At 37.2% G+C, this 24361-nt stretch overlaps 1 protein-coding gene across 3 annotated transcripts in view; it reads right to left on the bottom strand.

The window, feature by feature from the left end:
• Positions 1-24361, bottom strand: part of pds5a (PDS5 cohesin associated factor A) — a 59535-nt gene that overhangs the window by 24530 nt on the left and 10644 nt on the right. For all 3 annotated transcript variants that reach the window (XM_067441696.1, XM_067441698.1, XM_067441697.1), the window contains exons 3-4: positions 527-730; positions 213-299 (exon numbers count right to left, since the gene is read on the bottom strand). In XM_067441696.1, the coding sequence (XP_067297797.1) occupies positions 213-299; positions 527-730 (291 nt within the window). The remainder of the gene's footprint in view (positions 1-212; positions 300-526; positions 731-24361) is intronic.

Raw genomic sequence — 24361 nt, 5'->3', positions numbered from 1 at the left:
CATGTTAAATATTAAATAAATTTAAAACAATTTAAAAAATAATTATTGACACTATATGGCTGATTAAAAAAAGCATGAAAATGTAACATCCATACATACAGACAGTTGTCAAAACACAGAATTGAAAAGATAAATAAATCATACAAGTTATTGATTGATTGATTGATTGATTGATGGATTGATTGAATGAACGAACGAACAAACAATCTCACCTCTAGCAAGTAAAAATATCTGTTGAACTGAGGGCTCTTAGTGTCCTCCAATCCCTTCAACTGCCGTGTAATGAAGAGAAAAATTTCCTAGATGTGGGGAAAAAAGAAAATATTAATGACAGCTTGAGCTGTAAAGCTAATCTCAGATAGGTGATAGGACTGAGCAGGATAATAATACAAAAAAAAAAAAAAAGTCAGCTTGACATGAGGTTTGATCATTTTTAAAGTCATGCACGTTTAGTGTGTGTCATAAGCAGAAGGTTAGTTTATTAAGAAAGTAATATGAGAGATCTTTTCAGAAGTACATATCATACCTTGAGCTTGTCATGTGAGGTGTATGGGGCTTCCGGAGCATAGATCCTGAAGATGTCAGCGAGACAGCAGGCCACAAGTAACCGTACATCCTTGTTGGGGTTTCGCAGGAAGAACTCAGAGGCCAAGTGAAGAGCCAGAGCCAAATATTGCTGCTTTTCCTCCTCTGAGTCTTGATCCATGTCCATATATGTCTTGACCACCAGCTATTAGACAAACAGGTGTTTATAGTTTCTCTTATACACAAGTAAAAGCCCAAAGCATTTAATAATCATTTTGTAACATAATTAAATATATTTTCTAAAATGTAAATCTCTAATCTTTTAACACAATTTATCTTCTTTTACACAATGCATATCCTTTAAAATACACATTTTAAACACAAAACACCCCACTTCAAACTGCATAAAAAAACAAGAGTTTTTAGAAAAGTAAAAATATATTTAATATCGTTGTAATAAACATATAGCAGGGTTCATACAAATTTCTACCAATAAATTGCCACAACTTTTTGGCAAAGACATATGACAATCCATGAAATGTCTATACATCTAAAATAAGAATAAAAATACATGTCAAAGTCAAATCACAGCATCTCATATTTAATGACAAACTATGTAGTTTAATACAAAATAAATGCTGACACTCCAGTAAGTCGGTTAAATAAAAGTCTGACACTAGCAATGGATTAACACACATCAATGGGAGGCAACGATGATAAATAAGTAAACAAAAGTGTCCAGTAACACTGACAGTAACTTTACAAAGTGGCAGTGCCAGAGACAAACATTTGGAATACAAAATTGGGTGACTAAGATGATTTTAAAACGGCTTTACCTTGCATTTAACATTTATCTAATTGAAAAACCATGCTTTAATTAAAGGTCCCGTTCTATACTATTCCATCTTTCAAACTTTATTTAGTGTGTAATGTTGCTGTTAGAGCATAAATAATACCTGTAAAATTATAAAGCTCAAAGTTCAATGCCAAGCGAGATATTTTATTTAACAAAAGTTCCCTTTCAAAGCCTACAGCGAACAGCCGGTTTGGACTACACCCCTGCACTTCCTTGCATGAATGACGTCACTAGAACCTTTTGTTGACTAACCCTCCGCCCACAAGAACACGCAAAATAGGGGGTGTAGGCTCTCCCACGTGGAGAAGAGCGCGAATTCAGCACATGCATCTCCCCGTTATGGTAAGAGGCGGGACCTTTCCGGGCAAAGTGCGCTAAGCTGCTGTCCAATCACAACACGGGAAGCGCTGGCCCAATCAGAACTCGTTACGTATTCTGAAGGAGGGACTTCATAGAACAAGGATATCATCAGGCCGTTTTTAGGACAGAGGAAACAGCGCTGTACAGATAAGTAAATTGTGTGAAAAATACTGTTTTTTTACACGCGAAACATGAACTCATGTTATATTGCACACTGTAAACATAATCAAAGCTTTGAACACACGCGAAGAACGGGACCTTTAATGGTTTTTATGCATCAAGGAAGACTTCATATGATCTTACCAGCATGATAAATAAAATACAGGATAAACACAATTATTAAGCCCACCAAAATCTACATTGAGACATTTTAGAGCAGAGGGTAATGGTTTGAGTGCAAGAAGTTATGTTAAAATAAAAGATTTATCTGTCACCCAATAATATTTAATTTTGATTTTAAATGACAAAAGGAATATTTATCAGTAAATGCAAAAAGTCTGCCTGTGCTTAATGTGCACATATTTGTACCCTTTAAGCACATGTTTTTGAGCTTAAGTTCCCATTAGGCTCATGTTTTTTGGGGGAAATTCTTGTTTATTTTAAAATCTTTTTAAAGAATAATTTTATAAAGATTAACTAACACTTATTAATAAGTGACCACCATCAGTTAATATTTAAGATCTGTTTATGAAGTATTTACATAGACGTGCAGTGTGGATGAGCTTAAAGGGAGCACACAGAGCTCAATACACAAAAAAAAATTCTCAATTGAAATAGCAATTTTTTTTAAATTAATAAATATTCAATGTATAAATTTAAAAGGACAATTTTGCTATCTAGGCATGTATTAAGTTCATACATATTTGAATTTGAACAGCCATTTTAGAAAATATCTATGAAATTATACTTTTTTCTTATTGGTCACACTGAAGCTGTGATTTTCATAGCAGTGCACCCTTTAATCTCACCTTAAAATAATATGAAATCTTTGGAAAAAAAACACAGAACATCAATAAACTGTACATTTACAATATAATGGATTTAAAAGTTCAAGCCAGTACTGCCTGTGAAGTAATATATTAGTCTCAGCGTTGGGAATGTTACTTTAAAAAAGTAATTATAGTTACCCACTACTTATTCCAAAAACAGTTACTGAATTACTCTATAAAAAAAATAACTCATTATCAGGGAAAGTTAGTATTTGCCAGTCATAGAATTTTGATTTTTTTTAACCAGTTTTCACAAGTCAGTTGAAATGACTAGAAGAGACAAGTGTTTGTAACTGTTTTTTTTAAATGTTCAAATATGTAAAATAACTTGGATGCCCCCAATATTAAATGTTAAATGAATGAAATGGACACTAAATAGAATAAATTATTTTTATAAAACATTGTACACTAATCTACACTATTTGATGTTGCTCTGGGACAATATGAGAGACAACTATCAAATTCAATATATTATTGTAAATATCAGTAATATAGTGGAACAAAAAAACTAAAAAGATTGTTTAGAACTGTAATATTTATTGCACAGACCCCAACTGGCCATCAAATAGATCTAAAAATAAATGAAGCTCCTTAAGAAAAGTAATAATAAATAATAATAATAAATATATTAGCCTAACTTACATAGCCTAGTCTATTTGTAGTGCACATTAAAATTCTAAAACCGTCACACAACTTCACAACTGGTAGATATACTATAGCCTGCTTTAAGTATTTTCTACATCACAAAAGTAAATAGTTTAACAAGAAGTGATCTCAAGTCTTGTATGGGGGGCTTACCCACTCTCTCATGGGGATTTTCGCAATGATTGCCCGAAAAGAATCCGACTCAACTGCCGACAACGGCTGCATGTCCTCAACTATATATATCTAGATATTTTGTTAAATTCTGTTTGGGTGATAAGAGTTTGCGGTGGAGAAAAACCTACACTCCAAAAACGCCAATTAATAAAATGTTGGAAGAGCAAAAAAAATATATGTTAAACTAATTTTATTACTTGTGGTTAGTTAAGAAGACATATTATATTAAGTCTGCGCAAATATATTTGAAAAACATTAAATTAATTGATATTTTCAAATCCAGTTAACTTTTGCAAATGTTGACTGGACTAAAAAACGTAAATCTAGTCAATGTTTTATAAAAGTAGGCTATTAAGGCCAAAACAATATTTTACACACAATAGTTTACTAAGGTAAATAGATTTTTTTTTGTGCTGTTGAAATGGGCTGTAAGAAACATTTGGCAATAGCCTATATCAGAACAACATTTGTGAAATTAGATGTATTTTCCATGTTTTTTTATGATGGCATCTCCATTATGATAAGAAGATGGATCCTACAACACTTCTATTACATATTTAATATAAATATATAATTCATGAACATATGTAGCTAGTTTGTTGCATTTAATCTGCCTAATTTTAATGAAAACATACAAGAGCTCGTCTGACTTATCCAATTTCATGAGGAAGGATCTATATTTCTCGTTTGATTTCGCGGAAGGATCTGTATTCGTGGAAGAATTGTTACAGATACAGATCAAAGGACTACAGCAGCAGCAATTGTGAGGGTGCAGTTCACGCGTCAGGAAGTGGTAATGATTAAATTGCAGACAAATGTGTCGAAAATATTAGGCTTGTGTGGATATTTAACGTTAGAAGTGAAGCAAGTTAGAAGTAAATATATCCAAGGGAAATAGGGATTAGCATTTTAAGTGATGTCTGTCAAGTTCACTAGTCAGAGTCGTCACTGAATCAATGCTCATATGAAACTAACGTCTTTCTCTTATTAGCTATACGCCAAGGTGTTGATTTGTATACGAGCAAATTTACTGAAACATGTCAAACGTCTAGTGTAGGCCGCTATTTAGGGTTACGTGGTTGTGTTGAACATGATTTTTCATGTTCCAACTTGTGAAATTGTCCCATAAAGTTAAGAGAACGAGATAACCACGAATACTATGATAACATGGCGCTCGTTTTCAAGTGGGACGAATTCTAAACCGCATAAGAGAAAGAAAGCCATGTGTTACAATATAGGGTAAAGAAAATACTTTAGTTTGCAGCTTTAGTTTAGTGTCACATGCAAGTAAATTCTTAATGTTGATATAAAATGTTGAAGTTGAACATAATTTGATTTTTTTTTAATTAATTGTTCCCTTTCTTTCTCCAACAGGGTGTGACCAAGATAACCATTAATGCTCATTGGTCATCATTTCAAAGTTTCTCATCCAAGTCAGTCAGTTCTTCTTAAAGGGATAGTTCACCCAAAAATGAAAGTTCTGTCATTTACTCACCCTCATGTTGTTCCAAACCTGTATGAGTTTCTTTGTTCTGCTCAGCACAAAATAAGATATTTGGAAGAATGTTTGTAACCAAGCAGATAGAACAACAATTCACTACCATGATAGGGGAAAAATACTATGGTGAATGGTTGCTAGGTTGTGCCGATGGACGATATCATCATCCTTTACAGGATTTTTACAGGATGGACGATATCATCGTCCATCGTGATGGCTGACCGACTTCACGATGGAGAAACACTATCGTGATGCCCCGCCCACGCCCCGCTGCGAGTCAACACCAGAGTATGTGAGTGGAGTGGAGCGGCGGCAATATCGCAAATTTTGTTTGGAGGTTTGGAAAGATGAACATACGTTTTCATCAGTTATTTTATCTACGGATCAATACAGATGTCTGCTCATTCAAAGTCATATAATAGATTAACTGTATATTTTAACAGTAGCCTACTGATAACTGTAAGCAGCTAAGCATACAAGATGTCTTTGAATGCATTAGAGAGAACGATTACATGTGTGAATAAGTGCTACCCGTTTCAAATGTGCTTTCACACGATCATATTCAGTATGTAGAAGGTAAAAAAAAAAAAAATCCCTTAAACTTTTAAAATCCCGCTCATCGCAGTGATCCATCTGTATCAATCTGGTTGTTTACCGTGTGAGTTCTAAACACTGCACTATGCTTATTTAAATCTTTTCGTTTCTACACATATTAGGCTACATATTTCTCATGTCTGTGAGGCAAGCCTGGTAAGTTTCAGTTTATTTGAGACACGCTTCAGTTCATGATGAAAGTGATCACTTCCGCTTCCTCATAGTCCACTTATTTGCTTTTTATTTATTAAATACATGTAATTGGCCGAAGAAACCTTTATTAAAATTAAGAGAAAATTTGTACAAAACGAAAGAAAGGCTTTTTTACAAAACAAAACTTAATATTAAACTAAATATAACCACCAAAATCATTTCTGACCCACTCGCAATAGCATATCATAATCAGATGAAATTTAAAAATAATATTATAATATTTAAACATCAATATGAAAGAAAAAAAACTGTGTAATGGCTACAAGTAGGCTATAGTAAACTACAGATTTATGTCATGTCTGAGCTGGATTTGAACGAACATCATTTTACCGCTGGGTTCATGAGTGCGCCTGCGGATTATTGAGCTGAGTCACATCGGCTGCGCTCCGCTCATTAGTCATTACGGGCTCGTTCTCGATAATTACATTTAATGTGCCGGGCAGGGCCGGTCTCTCGGGTGCACGGGCTCGGGTAGGGCTTCATTTTTTTTGAGCCGAACTAAGCTCTAGTTCTGGCTAAAAATGTAGTTATGTGCCGGCCCGTTGGCATGAATTGTACTCGTGATGGAGCGGCAGTGGAACCACAACACTTCGACTTTTCAAAAATCTGCTCCTCACTCCATTCAAAATCTCGCCACTCCACTCACATACTCCACTCCAGTCACATATTACATATTATATATTATAATCTGAGCTCAAAGATGGTAGTGTGCTTAATGGGTAATTGAGCTTAATAGGTACGTTTACCATATTAACCAGTATAAACTACATATAAAATGGAGCAGAGAATGTTGAAGATGTACACAACTTCGGTCTAGTGTGAGTTTAAACGCTCTCACAAACACCCAAATCGATTGGATCAAACGAATTATGGTTATGAGTTTCAGTTTGTTTAACCAATAATTACCACATATACATGTATTTTATTACATAAACATTTTGAAAAATGTCCTTGACTTTTCCAGGCCTAGAAATTGCCATTTCAAAATGCCATGACTTTTCTAGGTTTTTCATGACGGTACGAATCCTGAAATAGTTTTACAGCATTTTGCAGACATATGCAACTTTTCAAATGACAAATGACTCAATGAGATGACTGCTCTTAGACAGAATTATGACAGGGAGAAAGACACTGAAACTGAAAGCCCTCAAAACCCTGGAGACTTCTAACCCAAAGGTTGCGGGTTCAATAGAGGCAGGAAACAACTGACGTGCCCTTGAGCAAGGCACCTAACCCACAATCGCTGCCCTCTGCTTCAGGTTTGTGAGACAATGGCTATAATTATATACGATACTCAGCCTTCACGTCACTTTTATTGCACCAGAACCATATCGCATTATACAACATTATTTAACATGGATGAATAGGCTACTGCAGTTTATGGTTTAATTTCGCTATGTATTTATGTAAGTGGACTTGCTGTAGGGAGAGCACTCGTTCTCAAAACATTTAAAAAGAGAGGAGACAAAATGACGTGCGGTAAGCTTCAGCTGACGAAAAACATAAGGAAATGCGATCAAATCATGATTAAATAACGCACTCATTTTGCCAGTTTAATATTCTTATTGAAAACAAAGTAGTTTTTAAATATATTTTAAAGTAAAACCCAATGGGAACAACTGTCATAGTATCTTTCTTTCGAAATAACTGACGAACAGAAAAATAAGTGAAAATTCTACTTGTTTGTTAACTTGTGGTAATTGTCCCATTTCGATCTCAAATTAAAACCTACATGTAAATTAGAAATTGTGTCTGCACCATAGCAATGCCATTCTGCTTCTACTCTATGCTGTGTATCACTGTAACTAAACTGTATAAGAATGTATAGCCTACATTATGCATTTTTCGAGAGTGTATTTTGATCTCCTAATATGTAAATGCATTAAAAAATATTTTTCTTTATTTGTTTTAGGTGCAAAGAACAGCAGATGATGTGGAGAAAAGTTTGACATTACAAGTTTCTGAAACTGATTATTATAGGTAGGCAAGTAAATTAATGTATAGGTGTAAATTATTATTCATTCTATTGTAAATCATTTGATAAGTTGCTGTATTTTAGATTACATTTTATATTGAAATGCTACTGTTATATTGTAGGTTACGTTATTGCTTATATTTATTAATTTCAGGTTGTGGTTGTGACTTCATACCTAGCTTTGTGGCAGGATTTATTTCAACTTCAGTCTGGTGTCCCGAGAGCAGGCATCTTTTGCACACTTTTTTTCAAAGGTAACATGCTTTACTTGACTAAATTTATTTCTGAAAAAGGTTACTTGGTTTGATTACTGGTACATTTAAATGTGTGTACTGTATGATAAACAGTTAGATCCCCAAAAAATTTCAATTCTGTCATGATTTACTCATGTAATTCCAAACCCGTAAGACTTTTGTTCATCTTTAGAACAAATTTAAATCAGTAATTTATAGTTTACTGTTAAAATGATTCTTTTAAATTATTTTTTAATGTTAAACTATTACAAACATCATCTTAGATTATGAGGGTACTTACAGGATTTTTTTGGCAACTTTATTTGCCAGGTAAATACTAAACTTTAGTGAAATTACAAATAAATGCTGTAAAAATATTTACAGGATTTTATTAGCAACTTTATTGCCAGGTAAATACAGTACTTTAATGAAATTACAAAATATTGCTGTAAAATAAAATACAAGTTTAATTCACTATTACTGTAAAAACACTACAAATTACTGAATTGCACATACAATAATTAGCTATAAATTGATTTGCAGTATTATACTGTAATCAATTTTACAGCAATATTTTTTTACAGGATTTTATTGGCAACTTTTTTGCCTGTAAATTCTACAGTACATTTTTTTACAGTGAGTAAACGTGGCCAAAGTTTAATGTTTTGGCTTCTTTTTTGTTTAGCAGCTAAGAAACATACAAACTGACTGGTCATTTTTCCCCATAAACATAAGTTAATCAATATTTATTAACAGTTCATAAAAAGAAGTGTCATACTTTAATTGCAACAAATAGAGATTTATGCTAATCAGCGAATTTTATCTATGAGATAGCCAGCGAGTCTTTACATGCTTGCACATTTCCCTACAGATAAAATATTGTAAAAGCCCTTAACACTTCTAGGTGTAGGACCCAGGAGAAATGACCCTCCTTACTGTCTACCGCTCTCTGGTGACTGTGTATGTGAGAGAGAATGTGTGTGTGTGTGCGCCCGTGCTAGGTGGAGTGGGGGAAGGGCAGCCAGTGCGGAGTTGAGCTTCAGACTCAAAACAGCACAGTGGCAAAACCAGGAAGCCCAGCAGTTCACTTCAGTTCCCTCCAAAAGTCTCTTACAATTTGTACCATTAATTTTTTTCACACATTCAAGATAGTATTATACAAAGCTAAGTGAAAGAATCTCTGGAAATGTGTATGAGATGATTTCTAAAAAGAGCCCAGAGTTTAGTTAGTTCTCCAAGAAGAGAAAAAAACGGTTACAGTATTTTAAGGTGACATAGGTACATAGTACTTACTGGAGTAAGTACAGAGTAATTTTATTTAACTAGATGTAGTTACTATAGTTTGCTTTAGAGTTAGTGCATAATTTACTTTTATTCCTAGAGGAAATACATGTAGTAATGTGTAACTACGTCACCTTAAAATAAATTGTTACCAAAGAAAGTTGTGTAGTTGTCTTTCTGTTTCATGATGGGGATTTCCCGTATATTTCCCCCGTCATTGAATTTCTTTGGGAGCTGACCTACACGTTTCACGTGTACTTAAATTAACAGGAAAACCTCATCTATGAGGGCACTTATTTTCCACAAAATCTTTGTCGGTAGAGTGGAGAACTTATTAGCTGGAAATGTATTGTAAATGGCCTGATAGGTTGAAAATGTATCCATGGATAAACCAAGCATTCTCCCTGCCATAATGGTTGTGTAATATCACAACACATTAAGAAACAACACTACACAAGTGTAGGATTGAAAAGCATTTTAAAGAGTCTCTACTAGGGTTGGGTACCGAACCCGGTACTATTTACGAATCCTGAGTGTCCTGCATGTTTGTGTGAATGAATGGCGCTGACCCGCAGTTTATTTACCACACAAACACACACAATCACACACCATTGCGTGTTTCCATCTCTTATTTTGAGAAAAAACTACCGTCATGCCATAAACACAAAGAAACTCAAAAGGTACTCACGGCAACCCGTCAAAATACAAGTTTGGTTTAACTTCAGAAATATTACTGTTGTACAGTAGAGTTTAGAGAGGTTTCAGAGTAATATTAATAATGGCACTAATGTAATAATTATAAACCATCAAAACCATATTTTTTTTAAGTAATATATACATTTTTCTTCCATGCTTTAATTTTAACAGTATAAAGCTCAGTTGTGCAAGCCTAGAAATCTAGACGCACCCTAGCGGCAGCAAATTTAATCTGCCCGCGTGTGTCCTCTATCAACTCTCAAAACCCTTCTGAGCTGTATTCGCCTAACTCTTGCCGGGCCAATCACATCGTGTATAGAGTCGGCGGACGGGGCCATAATGACGACAGCCGAGTTGCGTTTGCGTGCTTCTAGTAAACACAGAAACTGGCGAACGGTCTTTCGATTCAGCTTTGACCGCGACTCTGGAAGGAGTTAAGCTTTTCTCTGAGAAAAGAACAAAGAACGGCACTGAAGTCATTCTTAAAAAGGGAAGATGTGTTCTGAGTTTTGCTGACCGGATACGGTGAATGTTTAATCTATCAACGAGCTCTGTTTCACCTTTGTTGCTCTTGTTGGTTGTAGCGCTATCCTATCGCGTGCAGAGGGAGTTTGAAAGACAACCGTTTATCCGGCCCCTTGGATTGAGCCCTGTCAATGGTGAGTTTCCAGACCAAACATCTTGATGTGGGTCTGGCTTGTCAGGCTACAGTTGTGCAGCTTTGTTTGACAAAAAAAGTTTCATTAAGTAAAAATGTATGTCTTTATTTACCAGATAATACACAACACAATTTGTTGAAAATCTCTTCATAGTAATTGAATAAAAAAGAAAAAATATTAATATGGTTGTTTTTATGAATTCAATTAATTAAGTAACTATATAGTCTACTATTTAATGGTAAATATTACAGTGAACAAACATCACAGACAATGGCAGATCATGACAGCTCTGGCATAATGTCAATAACACTTCTATAAATGACTTACAGTTTCTTTTCAGTTATTGATACATCTCTTAATAACCGAAAAATGTACCGGCACCGATTAAAATGTGAACGGTACCCAACCCTAGTCTCTACAAGAGGGAGCTCTGTTGTATTTGAAAGTGTAATATATTTAACACTGAAATCTAATGTTTACAAACGCTTCCCAGAAAATTTTCATTTCTAATTCAAACAACGCAGGAAAACGGCACACATAAATTTGCTATTACATATAGATGACGAGAATCTCCAGACAGATGAAAATTGTCTTTCAGGTATGTTATTCAGCTAACAATGCATATGAATCTCTCCACTATTTTTTTTTTACAGTGAATGAAGTGCCTTGTCTATAGATAAAACAGAGTAAAAGTGAGTCATTTTTCAAATGTTAAAACTGTAATATGCAGAGACGCCTGTAAACCAGCCAATATGAGGTTGATTTCCCAAAAGACACCGATAACCCATTTTAACCAAGGCAGTGCTGGTGCTGGTTCAGAGCCAGACCCTGTTTTAAAATCGTTTTTTTGTGTCTTTCAACACCCAAAGCACCAGCTCTGAACCAGGAAAAGTGGTTCTTAAGTAGCACCAAAACATTGGTGGTCTAGAAAAAAGAACTGCTTGCATCAGGGGCTGGGTTACCGCAACCAACAAGATGAACACAAACTTGTGACCGCCATTTTTGAAATAGAAGCTAATCGAGCTAATAGCTGCTCGCCTGTAATCTCCATCTATACAAATTACAGCGAGCTGCACGATATATGTTGGATTTGCTGTGTTTTGATGGCCGATGTAGGATCATAAATCCATGAGAATCAATAGTAACGCAATGTTTGCCATTGTTGATGGAAGACTTGTTCGAGATGCATCGGTGCTGTGCAGAGCAATGGCCATATATCATTCGCATGACATCAAAGTACAACGAGAGCATATGACTTCTTATGCTTTTGAATCGCTCATCATGTGGTATTTTGATATCATACGCTGATCGATCTGTGCAGCGCCGATGCATCTGGAACAGGCCTGGAGTGATTGTGTTTCCCGATGCCTCGTCAGAGTTGCTGAAAAAGATGAGACGTTTACAGAGCCACGCAAGACCTGGCTCTGTGGTGGCTCTCTAGCATGTGGAAAGGCAGACCAGATCTTAGAAGGCTTGTCAGTCAAACCAACTACTAGCACCCGATTTATTCTGGTGGAAATGGGCTATGATATACTATCAAACGTTGCCCAGTACCATCTTAATTAGAACACCTCTCCATTTCCTTCTCAAACACATTAATAACATCCATTGTAATCATTATTCCCTGATTTTTACTCAGGAACCTTCTTGTAAAACCCATTTTCACTCATTATACCAAACTATAGAAGAAGATTAATGTGTGTCGCACTCACAACAAGATGCGCAACAGGGGGCGTGGCATCACAGGTTTAAAATCGTTTTAACGCTGAACCATGGGAATTTCTTGCTTTTCAATCGCGGTAAGAAAAAAACCATACCGTCCCAGCCCTATTCGTACCAACGCAATTCAGTCTGTGCCCTTAAAAGTACAGAGTTCGGTGCCCAGGCCTAGCGACTCTCTTCACCAAAATATGTTTAGCCCCCTCCCCCCGAAGCTTTGACTATTCTGTGTTGATTACTAACGAAGCTTCAAAGCTCAAAAAATGGCATTCGGGCCAGCCCTACTAATATGCAACTACCACCTTCAAGTCCCAGAAAGGTAGTTAAGACAATTAAAAGTAATCCATGTGACTCCAGTGGTTTAACCTCAATTTTATGAAGCAAATGAGAGATCTCTGTGCAAAATACAATCTACCACTTTATTTACAAAATATTAATCTCCAACACTAGTTTATTGTTGCTATGTTTGCCATAAAAAATTAGAGTTTCTGCAATGTGGTTACCGTTGTGCTGAAGAGTAGACATGAAGGTAAACACTACACTGACTATTAGTGATTATAGCGCAAATTATTCTAAGTAATCATAACTCAAATGTATGAAAACAGTTTAAGTCAACATTTTTTTTTTTTTGAGAGTAAAAAGGGTCAGGACCAATACAAGACTGCAGTAGTTATTAAAGCACTACATTTATTTTTCGCCCTGACAAAATCTTATATTCCCTTTTATTATTTTTTTTTTTAGTGTGATTGTCCGAATTAGTCCAATTTAGCGATGACATTAGTTTAAAAAGTATCAGTATCAATGCCATTATCTAGTTGTTGCCAATACCTAATTTAACAGATCAAAAGAAACATATGGTTGAATATTATGTTCAAAATTAAAGAAACAAGAATGAAGGCAATATATTCTTTATTGAATTAGTCTCATAATGGTCGGGTGATGGCACTAAACGCAAATCACAAAGTTGTTTCTGCCAGAGCTCTAACTCTCTGATGCACAGTAAATAGTTTGCTTCTTGCTGATATGGTGTACTCAGCTGCCACACTCTAGTTAAGGAATAATGGAACAATGAGCAATTTTTCATTAAAGTGCGAAAGACTGGCACCAATAGGCAATTTCACTCCTGAAAAAGTAGCCAAGAAGTACTTGTTTTCCAGCCACTAGTACCAGTGGGAACAGTGTTATGCCACAGAGCATCTCTTAAACCAGAAACCATTGATAGACTTGTGAAACACTTAAAGGTCCCATGGCATGAACATTTTATTTAATGAGGTTTTTCAACATTAATACGAGTTCCCCTAGCCTGAATATTGTCCCCAAGTGGCTAGAAATTTTGATCGGTGTAAACCGAGTTCTAGCTGTCTTTGAGAAAATAGTCACGTTTAGATGCACTTTTTTTTTTGTCATTCCGATTCAAATAAAACAGATTGAAAGAAAAGATTTAGTGGACTGTTTACATGAGAGGTTATCTAAACCGATCTGGGGTTTACATGTGCTGACTTTCAATCGCAATCATCACAGAGCAGTTTGTCTGCCGCATCAGAAATGTCGACGCTGTCCTTTCCAGCCGCTGAATGTGTTCACGGATGCCATAGCAACTCTCAACGGCCACCAGGACTTATACAGTTTTATAAAAGCTATTTATTTATTGTAAAGTGTAATCATATCAGAAAAAATTCATTCTTTTGTCATGCGCAGTTAGGGCTGGACAATAATTCAATATCAATATATATCGCGATATAATTTTTTTCAATAACGGTGATATGATTTTTAAACACATTTCGGATATTTCGATATGACTGACGTTCAGGGCGCATGCCATCAGAAAGAGCAGAACACGATTGGCTTCTTGCGTGATGACGTAGGCCTACACTGCCGTGCAAAGGCAAAAGGCCGTAACTTCGTTTTTGGTCGAAAATGAGTTATTGACATTTTTGGGACTTTCAAGACCTCCTTTATCATGTGGATAAATATCGTTAGTCAATTATGTTGTTTTTTCGAGAAAATTATGGATTGTCTGAACAGTAACTTCCAAAAGCCCAGGAGAAACCAAGGCAGAACACCGTAACAGCAGTTACCGCTCTTTGCCTTGGTTTTAGAACACTCAAACTGAGTTACGGTACTCTGCCTTTGTTTAGCCATGCGTCTAAATTAAGTTACGGTACCGACATGCAGTTATGGTGTCCCGCCTTTGTTTTACTGTCCATTAAAGTTCGCCGCGTTTAAGTTACGGTGTAGCCTGTGTACTGTCATACATGTTTTCATAATGCAGAATATTCACTCAGCGCGCTGTCAGGCAGTCTGGGGCTGCCCACTGCACGAGTGTGTGTAGGCTACTCGAATGCCGTGACAGCGTGCGATCGCATACAATCAGTAGTAGGCTAACAGTTCGCAATTATATCCATATATCCTACCTTTTCTTGTAAACCCGATAAAATCCATGGCAATGAACGTCATCGGAGATGTTTAATCCACAAGCATTCTGAGAATTATTCCTACTTGTCGTTCACATCAATCTAAAAGTTGTCCTTTTAGGCTAGGCGATTTTCATTCAAAGATGTAAAAGTATAAGCTATGTAGCCTATTGTATCTTTTTTTACTAGATAAAAACATTAAAAACATATTGCAATAAATAATTACTCTGTTTAGCCTATGAATGAGCAATCCGATCCAGTCAGGGCTGTCATTAGAGCATGATAGCCAAACTTAACCCTTGATTAACCAGCGGCACTATTTGCTATTTATCTTATTCCAATCCCATGCATTTTTACATGATTTTTTATTTGTTCTATTTTTTATATCTTTGCATTATATATGCAAATGTTTACTCATTAGAAATAATCTTATCTTGTTCATATAATTCAGTGTCACCTATCAACCTGTAAGTTTTGCTGCACACCAATGAAGATTCTCTTTACTAGAGGTATTGTGTCCTTAATAATAATAAGATGGCTATAATTAATTGTAAATCATCCAAAATAAATGCCATGATCATTAGATTTTATAAAGGTGTTACTATATTGATTTTGCAAATGGTGATCAGCAACCAAATATTGATAATATGGAAGTTACTGCCTTTTGCCTTGGCATGACTCCTCATTTTTTGCAGACAATACAAAGGCAGAGTGCAGTAACTTCAAAATAGGGGTCAAAAGTCAAGTTTGAGTAAAAAAAAGTGTATGTAGATAATTGTCATTACTAAAACATCTAAATGCCAGATTTCCAGTGTCCTACCTATAACTAATTTGGCTGGACAACAAAAAATCTTTAAAGTCATTTTTCTCAGTTCCACACTCCAGTGAGTTAAGGTCTTTTGCCTTTGTAGGGCAGTACACCACGGACACGCAGCCAGTGCTCAGCAGTAGTAGGCTGATAGATCCAACGCGGCACGTTTTAGCTACAAAGAGAGTTTCCCTGACCGCAACACAAATGTGACTGAACGAGCTTCCACAAGTAAGGAGAAATAAATAGTTGATAAGAGAAGAAAGACTAACTTTCTTTAGTGGCGTGGAAGTGGTTCGTCTATCTAAAGCACTATTCGCACGGGATTAGTATTATCTAGGGACCTCTGTGATTTAGAAATTACTCTCTCACATCTGAGTTTTGCGTGGCGCATTTGCACGGGATAAGCAAAGCCTGTGATTTTACTCGAATTTACTGACTTCTCCCGGATATGATGTTCGTTATAGATAGCTGTATGAAATCATAAACAGGCATCGATATCGTTTTGATTATTTTACAGTAGTCTAATAAATAAATATAATTTCGTTCATTTAGCGAACAGACGCCATGAACTGAGCTCAGACCAGCGGCAGGAATCAGATTTCATTTATCACGAGTAGGAAGCTGACAATATACGGCGGAAAATTCAGTTTCAAAACTAAATGTAAAGCGCCTATTTAAACAAGATTGTTATTGTACTATACTGTTCTGTTCTGTTTTTCATTCAGAACAGTATTGATGTTAATATTAAACACACCATTCAATCAGATTACTCTCAAATTGATACTCATTCTAAAGTGAAAGTATAATCCGTGTGGGTGCGGCTGCACGGGAATTAACGGTGCGCATTATGAATGCAGACGTTATTCTTCGTGAAAGATAAAGATAGAAATGCTCACAGGGAGAAAAAAAGCTTGCAAAAAGTATATACAATCCGCCTAATCCTGGCCAAATCACAGAGATGTCGATTTGCACGGGACTAATGTTATCACAGGACCTCGGTGTTCGGCGAAATATGGTAGGTAGGCTAATTTGCGGGGGAATTTTTACTTTACAAATTACAGACATGGCCGATTCGCACGGGATTAAGATCACAGACATTCTCTGCAATTATTACAAATCACCAGAGGTCCCCAGATAATACGAATCCCGTGCGAATGGGGCTGATATTAAACTTGTGCCGGAGAGGTGCCGACTAGGGGTGTAACAATACATCGACATAGATGCATCAATCTAATGTCTAACAATACGATGCCAAGCGTTACAAATAATCCATGTAGACTATTTATGTAAGAGACAAGTGGCACATTTGTTTTAATACTTTCCACATTTGCACACAATGGCCCTCATTTATCAAAAGTGCGTACACCAAATTTCCAGCGTACACCTTGCGTACACCCAAACCCACGGTGACTTTGAGATTTATCAATATGGACGTTGGCGTACGGCACGCTCAAATCCTACGCCAGCTCAGGAGGTGGTGTACGCACGTTTGAGTTAGTGGGAAAATGCGCAGAAAAGCAATTTCTAACACCACAAAACGCACTGACAAGATATGCTATATGACCCACTGTTAAAAACCACAACAACAACATTCAGTGCTTATTTTTGTGCAACATGAACGTCAATGTTTAATTTTTGTGACTTTACCAAAGCGTTTGATTTGTAGGCATATGTATTTCTCCAGTCGCGAGCCTGTGCGCTTTATCTGACGTTTCAGGCCCGCCTGGCCCGGCAGCTGCGCACGGACTGGGACTAAAATAATTCAGACTGACAAAATAATAAAAATGGCCTTCTTTTAAATAATAATAAAATCAATAAAAACGACATTCTTCTTCTGAATAACAAGCGTCATTAAGAATAATAATCATAATAATAATAAGAATCTTACAAATTGTCATGTAATTATTAATGTGAATGAATGGTAGTACTCCACATCACATCATCATCACTATTGTACACCCCAATACATGTGCCGTGATACGAAATTAAATGCTATTTTTTTCAAAACGTGCTGTAAAATAATGCAGTGATGGTAGCCTAATTTATCATCCAAACAGCTTTAAACTGCTGGAGTGCGCTTCTCAATCTCCACACTATTAAGAGTACTCGTTATTTGGGTCCATATTTTGTTTTTGTAGGTACCTTTAATTCCACTCTTTAAACTCCCAAATAAAACAATTTCGGGGTTTTTTTCCACTTCCCTGGTGATCTCGATGAGCGTCTCAATCATCTCAATAGTTCAGTAGTCAGAGCACTGATCAGGGAGTCAGGCCATTGACTTATGTCCTAATCAGTGCCCTGACTAGTGGACTAGTGAGATGATTGAGCGCGCCCGATCTCCACGTCGGAGAAGTTTCGCTTCTTTGCCGTCTTCTGTTTGTCCATGGCGTAAAATGAGGGCGTGGGGGAGGCGGAGACTTGAATATATAGGGGCGTGTTATTCTAATGACGATCGTTTTCAGCCGCGGGATTTATCAAGGGCAAGTATTGCGTACACCTGGATTGCAGAGGTACGCACAGCTTCATAAATCAGGCGGTGAGAGGAGTGTAAGCATAATCTTACGCCAACATATACACCAGTTTCTACGCAAGATTGATAAATGAGGGCCAATGTCATGTAGCCTATTAACACCAATGCGTTCATTCTCGTTTAAATTACCTTTCAAAGCTTGTGAAAGACGGTCAGACATGGCTTCACGAAAATGTATCATTTTCTCCTGTTTAAAGCCTTGCAAAAGCAGCGTGCACTCATCTCAAACAGAGCACAAATAGGCCACTGAATTGAGTCTTATTTTATTTATTTTTTTGTGCATCAGTAGATAAAGGTATAGTTTTGCATAAAAGGAGAATATAGCGCTATGAATCGTTCTTCACTGAAATTTAAAACTTTAAAGAAAATGCTCAATAAACTGCGTCTGCGAAGTGAGAGTCTTATGTTTATTTGAAGGTGATTTCACATTTCTTGTTCGTATAAAGGCTAAATACAAATAAAAGGTGAACATTAATTTATTTGTACCGTTTTTATTTCCAAAATATTATATAGTTTTATAGGAGGAGGTTTCATAGACTTGGCAAATTAATTTGTCAGAAGTTTGTAGGTACATAAATTCTTTGTGGCAGTTCTTGGTAGTTTTTCTAAAGCTTTTATATAGTTCATATCGATATCGAAATAATATCGTATCGACCAAAATTAAGAAATATATCGTGATATAAATTTTGGCCATATCGTCCAGCCCTATGCGCAGTTGAAGTAAAAAGTGCCTGGGACAAACGCTGTCAGGATGAGAGGATGTAACCGGGCTATGTCTGTGTCATTATGCCAACATTATCTTCATTACTTCTAACGAAATAAAAAGTTTACCCCTCAGAAAAATGTACTTTCCTCTCATTATAGCCTGCGTGTAAGCGCGGCCAGTGGTGAAGGCACTTGCATCACATCATATAAGGACGCACACTGAAAAGTAATCGGGTCAGGTCGTTTACATGGTTAAATTTTTCGTTTGATCGGTTCATGAAAAGGTTTATCCAACCCCTCTCAAACCGAGTACAATTTCATTCGGTTTGGGCATTTTTATTCCGATTTAGGTGTTTATATGGAGCATTTTCATTCGGATTGGACTTTTAAACCGATTACAGTGCTCCATGTAAACTCACCTAATGACAGCACAGGCGAGGTGATCTTGAATTCTCCTGTTATGACATCATACCAGGAAAGGTTTCCTCCCCTTCCTCTGCTTTGCCCGAGAGAATGGATTCAGTTTTTCAGTCGCGATGTCGGCAGCACAGGCTTTACCATAATAAGGCATCAACAGCACTGCCACAAACAGTGAGTAACAGTGCTCATTAATGCCTGATCTGAGATCAGTGAGTTCTGATGTGTAGCTAATTATTCAAGTTCACACAGACTTTCTTTCTAAATAGTTTAATACTGTCAGTCCTGCCAAGTGACTAAAACGATCAACTTCACATCGTTTCTGTTGGTACAATTCTGTTATTTAAATGATTAATCTACAGAGAATGATCAAAGAACACTCTTTATAATGTTCGGATTGGTCAATCACATGTATATCTCAGTGCACACTTGCCCAAACTGCCGTTTGAATGACGCTGCTCTAGTAATTATGCTCAACAGAAGCTTCTACTGTATTCATGCTGATGTTGTGTTTGCTGTTAGCTGTGGTGAAAACATTTTGTAAGAGAAATAACGTTGCAAAGTTTACTCGTGTTTATTCAGAGTTCTCAGATACAAACAAAATAAACTCGCGCTCTCAACAAATCTGTACAATAACACTTCTTCAGCAATCTTTCCTCTCTCGACAGCAGTGAGTGCTGCTGCTGCTCGCGGGCTCATGCCTCACTAAACCACGCCCCCTCCGCGCGTAATCTCATTTCAAATGCAAAGATGCCAGCCATTCACAACAGTGGGTGTTTTCACTGATGTCTCACAGCAGACCGCCCCTTGAAACAGAGCATTCAAGCCAGAGGGCTAATATCAGTATAGAAAAAATGCCTTTTATTTCTAAATTATGACTTTTTTTAAATGTAAAAACCATACTAACAATATAAGTACACCTCAGGAAACATAAAATAATACTAAAATACATGCCATGGGACCTTTAAATAACTAACCCCAGTTGCAGTGTAAAATTAACTACATTGCTCTATAGACCCCTTCAATGTTTGTAAACATCGTAGGTGCGCGTGCAAAATGGGGTCAGAAAAACAACACGATCTACTGTGGTCATAGTGAAAGCGCTAATGTAAAGACAGCATGCCACAGGTCAAATTGCCAGATATCAAACTTCATAAACGTACCAATTCATATTGTTTGTGCAAGATTAGGCTAAATGAATATACATAAGCATTGTTAGCCAAAAGCATTATTAGTTTCATTGTTATCAACATAGTTCGAGTCTGTGTTTCCCGAAATCATCGTTCGAACGAACATCCATAAACATCATCGCAAACGTGTGTGGTTGCAACGATAGCTCTCGACCGGTGCAACAGATTTTCTTGTTTGCATGACGTGGACTTAATCTTTTCTCGAGCAAAATAAAGCAAGCTGACATTCAGTACGATCATATATTTTATTTTGAATACCTACAAATGTAATAGATGTCTTTTAGTTTGTCAATGCACCTTTTTTGAAGAGCTTTTTTATCAAGTCAGGAATCTTGACCATATCACACCGGTCCTCAGGTCTTTACACTGGCTTCCAGTTACATCTAGGATCGATTTTAAAGTACTATTACTTGTTTATAAATCACTCAATGACCTAGGACCTCAATACATCGCAGATATGCTGATTAAATACAAACCCAACAGATCACTCAGATCAGCAGGATCAAGTCAGTTAGAAATACCAAGAGTTCAATCAAAACAAGGAGAGTCTGCCTTTAGCTATTATGCCAGCCGTAGTTGGAACCGGCTTCCTGAACAGATCAGATGTGCTCCAACAGTAGCCACATTCAAATCCAGACTCAAAACACATCTGTTTAGCTGTGCATTTACTGAATGAGCACTGTGCCACTGTACGTCCGACTGATTGCACCTTATCTATGCATCATTTTTTAAATAATTTTTTATAACTGTTTTAGTTTACCTGTTCTTTTCTTTGGTTATCATCATTTTATTACTTTTAATTCTCTTTACACTGTATTCTTTTTCTTGTGCATTTTTAGCCCTATTTTAATTCCTTTCTATGTAAAGCACTTTGAATTGCCATTGTGTATGAAATGTGCTATATAAATAAACTTGCCTTGCCTTGCCTAGCGCATGTGCGTACATTAAGAACGAGCTTAAACCAGTGGTTTTCAAACTTTTTTAAGAGCGACTCTCTTTTGTTGTTGTTGTTGTCGCGACCCATATATAGGCCTACAACCATTTACATTGAAATAAGACATGCCAAGCATTGTCCATTTCACTGTATTCTCCATTAAACCAGTAGATGGCACAAGCTCAGCACTTTTCCACACAATCGCTTTTGATCCTTGACACGTTGGCAACGCAAAGTTGATTCTTCAATAATTTGATAGCTAAGCCTATATGAGACGCTAATTAACTGATTAACCTTTAACCAACAAGAATTTTGAGAGGGAGAGAAAAACAGGTAAGTCACATATAAGTCGCATTTGATTGCATTCAGAAATAATACCAGTATATAAAGCTAAATAACACCGGTACTTAACATTTTAAACACTACTAACATGGCTAGGTTATTTTAGTTCCCGTCACTCCACAACAAATGCTTGAAATTTAATAGTATTCAGAACAGATCAAGAATTAAACAATATTAGAAGGCTATAACTATAAAGCCAAAACAAAATTTATTGAGGAACTGAAAGTAACCAGTTAGGCTCACGTAGCCTAACTCCCTCATTCAAATCCAAATGTTTCCATATTCACGATGTATTTGGATGCTAAACCATTTTTTATTATTGGCTTTGTACCTACTTCACTCGCGTCCCAATAGGACTCTTGATGAGGGAAAAAAATCATCCGCTACACATGCGCAGGAATGGGAATAGAGACTGCACTGCCGCGGTACTCACGGGACCAAACGCATAGAGTGCGGTGCGGGTAGCGGGTATAGATTTGATGGATGAGTGCGGCCGCGGGCAGTAAGGCATAGTAGCTAACGTTACTCGGGAGTGTGCAGATTGCAGGAGAATAATATTTGCGGGACTTACGCAAAATAGAAATATCAAAAAATAAAACATCTAGAAACAAATAAATCGTTATTCCTCTACTGTAAAAAAAAAAACAATACAAAACAAGAACAACTAAAATAAAATAAAAACGATTTACAGGCACAAGCATAGGCAGAGTTTCTGTTTATAATGTTTTTTGCTGCGTTGTGCAATGTAACCAATATGTGTTTATTTCTAGAACGCAATGGCCGCACAGAAGCATTTAAGGCAGAATCCACTCACCGCTCGAAAAAGTTCTGTATACTGGCAAATCCTCTAATTATAACAAAGAAAGTTTAGACATTATGGAAGATTCATTGTGCAGTATTGTTTTATTGATAACAGAGCTTTGTGAGATCGCGATGAACTGAGATGATAATTTTTTGGAATTATGACGGGAGCGCACTTTGCGCTTATTCAGCCACGCCAAACCCGCTTGCTTTTACATTAAATTACTTGAAATAATGTCATGGACGTATACAGGAAAAAAATATTGATACTTTTATGCGGACGGGATTGGGGCAAAACAATGTTGCGGATGGGAGCGGGTAACATGGAAAATGCGTCCCGCGCAGATCTCTACTTGGGAAAACCATAGTGGAGCAGTGCTCACGCTGGCACGAATTGTTGGCTACAACTAGTGCTGCAACGACGGAAATACGTCGACGTTCGTAAAATGCGTCGACGCGTCGTGTCAGACGTTCATCTCGCCTAATGTTGGCTTCTGCTCCTGGTTCTATCACAAAAACCTAGACCGCGAATATCAAAAGTATGGGAATACTTTAAACAGAGGCCAAACAGTGTTTCCCACACATAGACTAATTTGTGGCGGACTGCCACATAATCAATAACGGCCGCCACATTCGTAATTCATTCATTTTTACGCTATTTGGTTGCTAGGCAACGTGGGGGAGAGGACGCTGGCGTTGTCTGTTCGCCGCTTCTCCACCCACAACAGATCATGTTAATGTACTATTAGATTTACATTTTATTTTATGTCCTTATGTTTGTGACTAGTCTAACAGTCAGAGCTACAATTGGGACTGTTGCTGATTGCTGGCAGCCACTGAGAGGTCGTTGTTCGTCGTTTCGCCGTTTTCAACCGATTCTCTAATGTTTACGTTTGAATTGCTGCGGTTGGTTTCTGGTTTGGAGGACATTTGATGTTTCTCGCCGCGGGTGCTCACTGGTGGTCTCCCTTGGGCTTAAGCTGCATGGTGGCTGAAGTTTGCACCGGGCTAGCGTCATCCGGGCTCTCGTCGTCGGCGTCCGGCATGATGTTGGGAAGTTCTGCTTCTCGGCTGCGCCGCTGTTCCGTCCTGCATTGCGACCGTGGAGCGGCTTGGACATCTGCGCCGGCCCCGGTGTGTCCACAGAAGTGCCCGGAGGAATGTTCTGCCTCCTGCATGGTGCTGCAGCGATCCCCATCGTTTGAATCATCATGAAGAAGACCCATCATCTGGTCTTCAGCTGTCGTGCCTCGGCGATGTCATCGGGACACTGCCGCTGGGAGAAATCTGAAACATGGAGTGGACCACAGTGTGCTGCGGAGCTAACAGTGTGCTGCGGAGCTAACAGAGACTTCCACCATCAGCTGTTTTCTGTCCACCATCAGCTCTGTTTCTGTTCACCATCAGCTCTGTTTCTGTTCACCATCAGCTCTGTTTCTGTTCACCATCAGCTCTGTTTCTGTTCACCATCAGCTCTGTTTCTGTTCACCATCAGCTCTGTTTCTGTTCACCATCAGCTCTGTTTCTGTTCACCATCAGCTCTGTTTCTGTTCACCATCAGCTCTGTTTCTGTTCACCATCAGCTCTGTTTCTGTTCTGTTTTCTGTGTTGGTTGATTGTTTGTAGTATTCTATATTTTTACTTGTTATTCATTTTTTGTTATTCCCCCCCCCCCCCCCTTGTTGCACTTTGAGATTCTTCGGAATGAAAAGTGCATTATAAATAAAATCTATTATTATTATTATTATTATTATTTAAAAGACGCACGCTTATTCGTTTAGCTGCATTTCCTTAAGTTCT

This window comes from Pseudorasbora parva, chromosome 4, assembly GCF_024679245.1.
Source record: "Pseudorasbora parva isolate DD20220531a chromosome 4, ASM2467924v1, whole genome shotgun sequence".
Lineage (NCBI taxonomy): Eukaryota > Metazoa > Chordata > Actinopteri > Cypriniformes > Gobionidae > Pseudorasbora > Pseudorasbora parva.
This window is presented reverse-complemented; position numbering and strand designations above follow the sequence as displayed.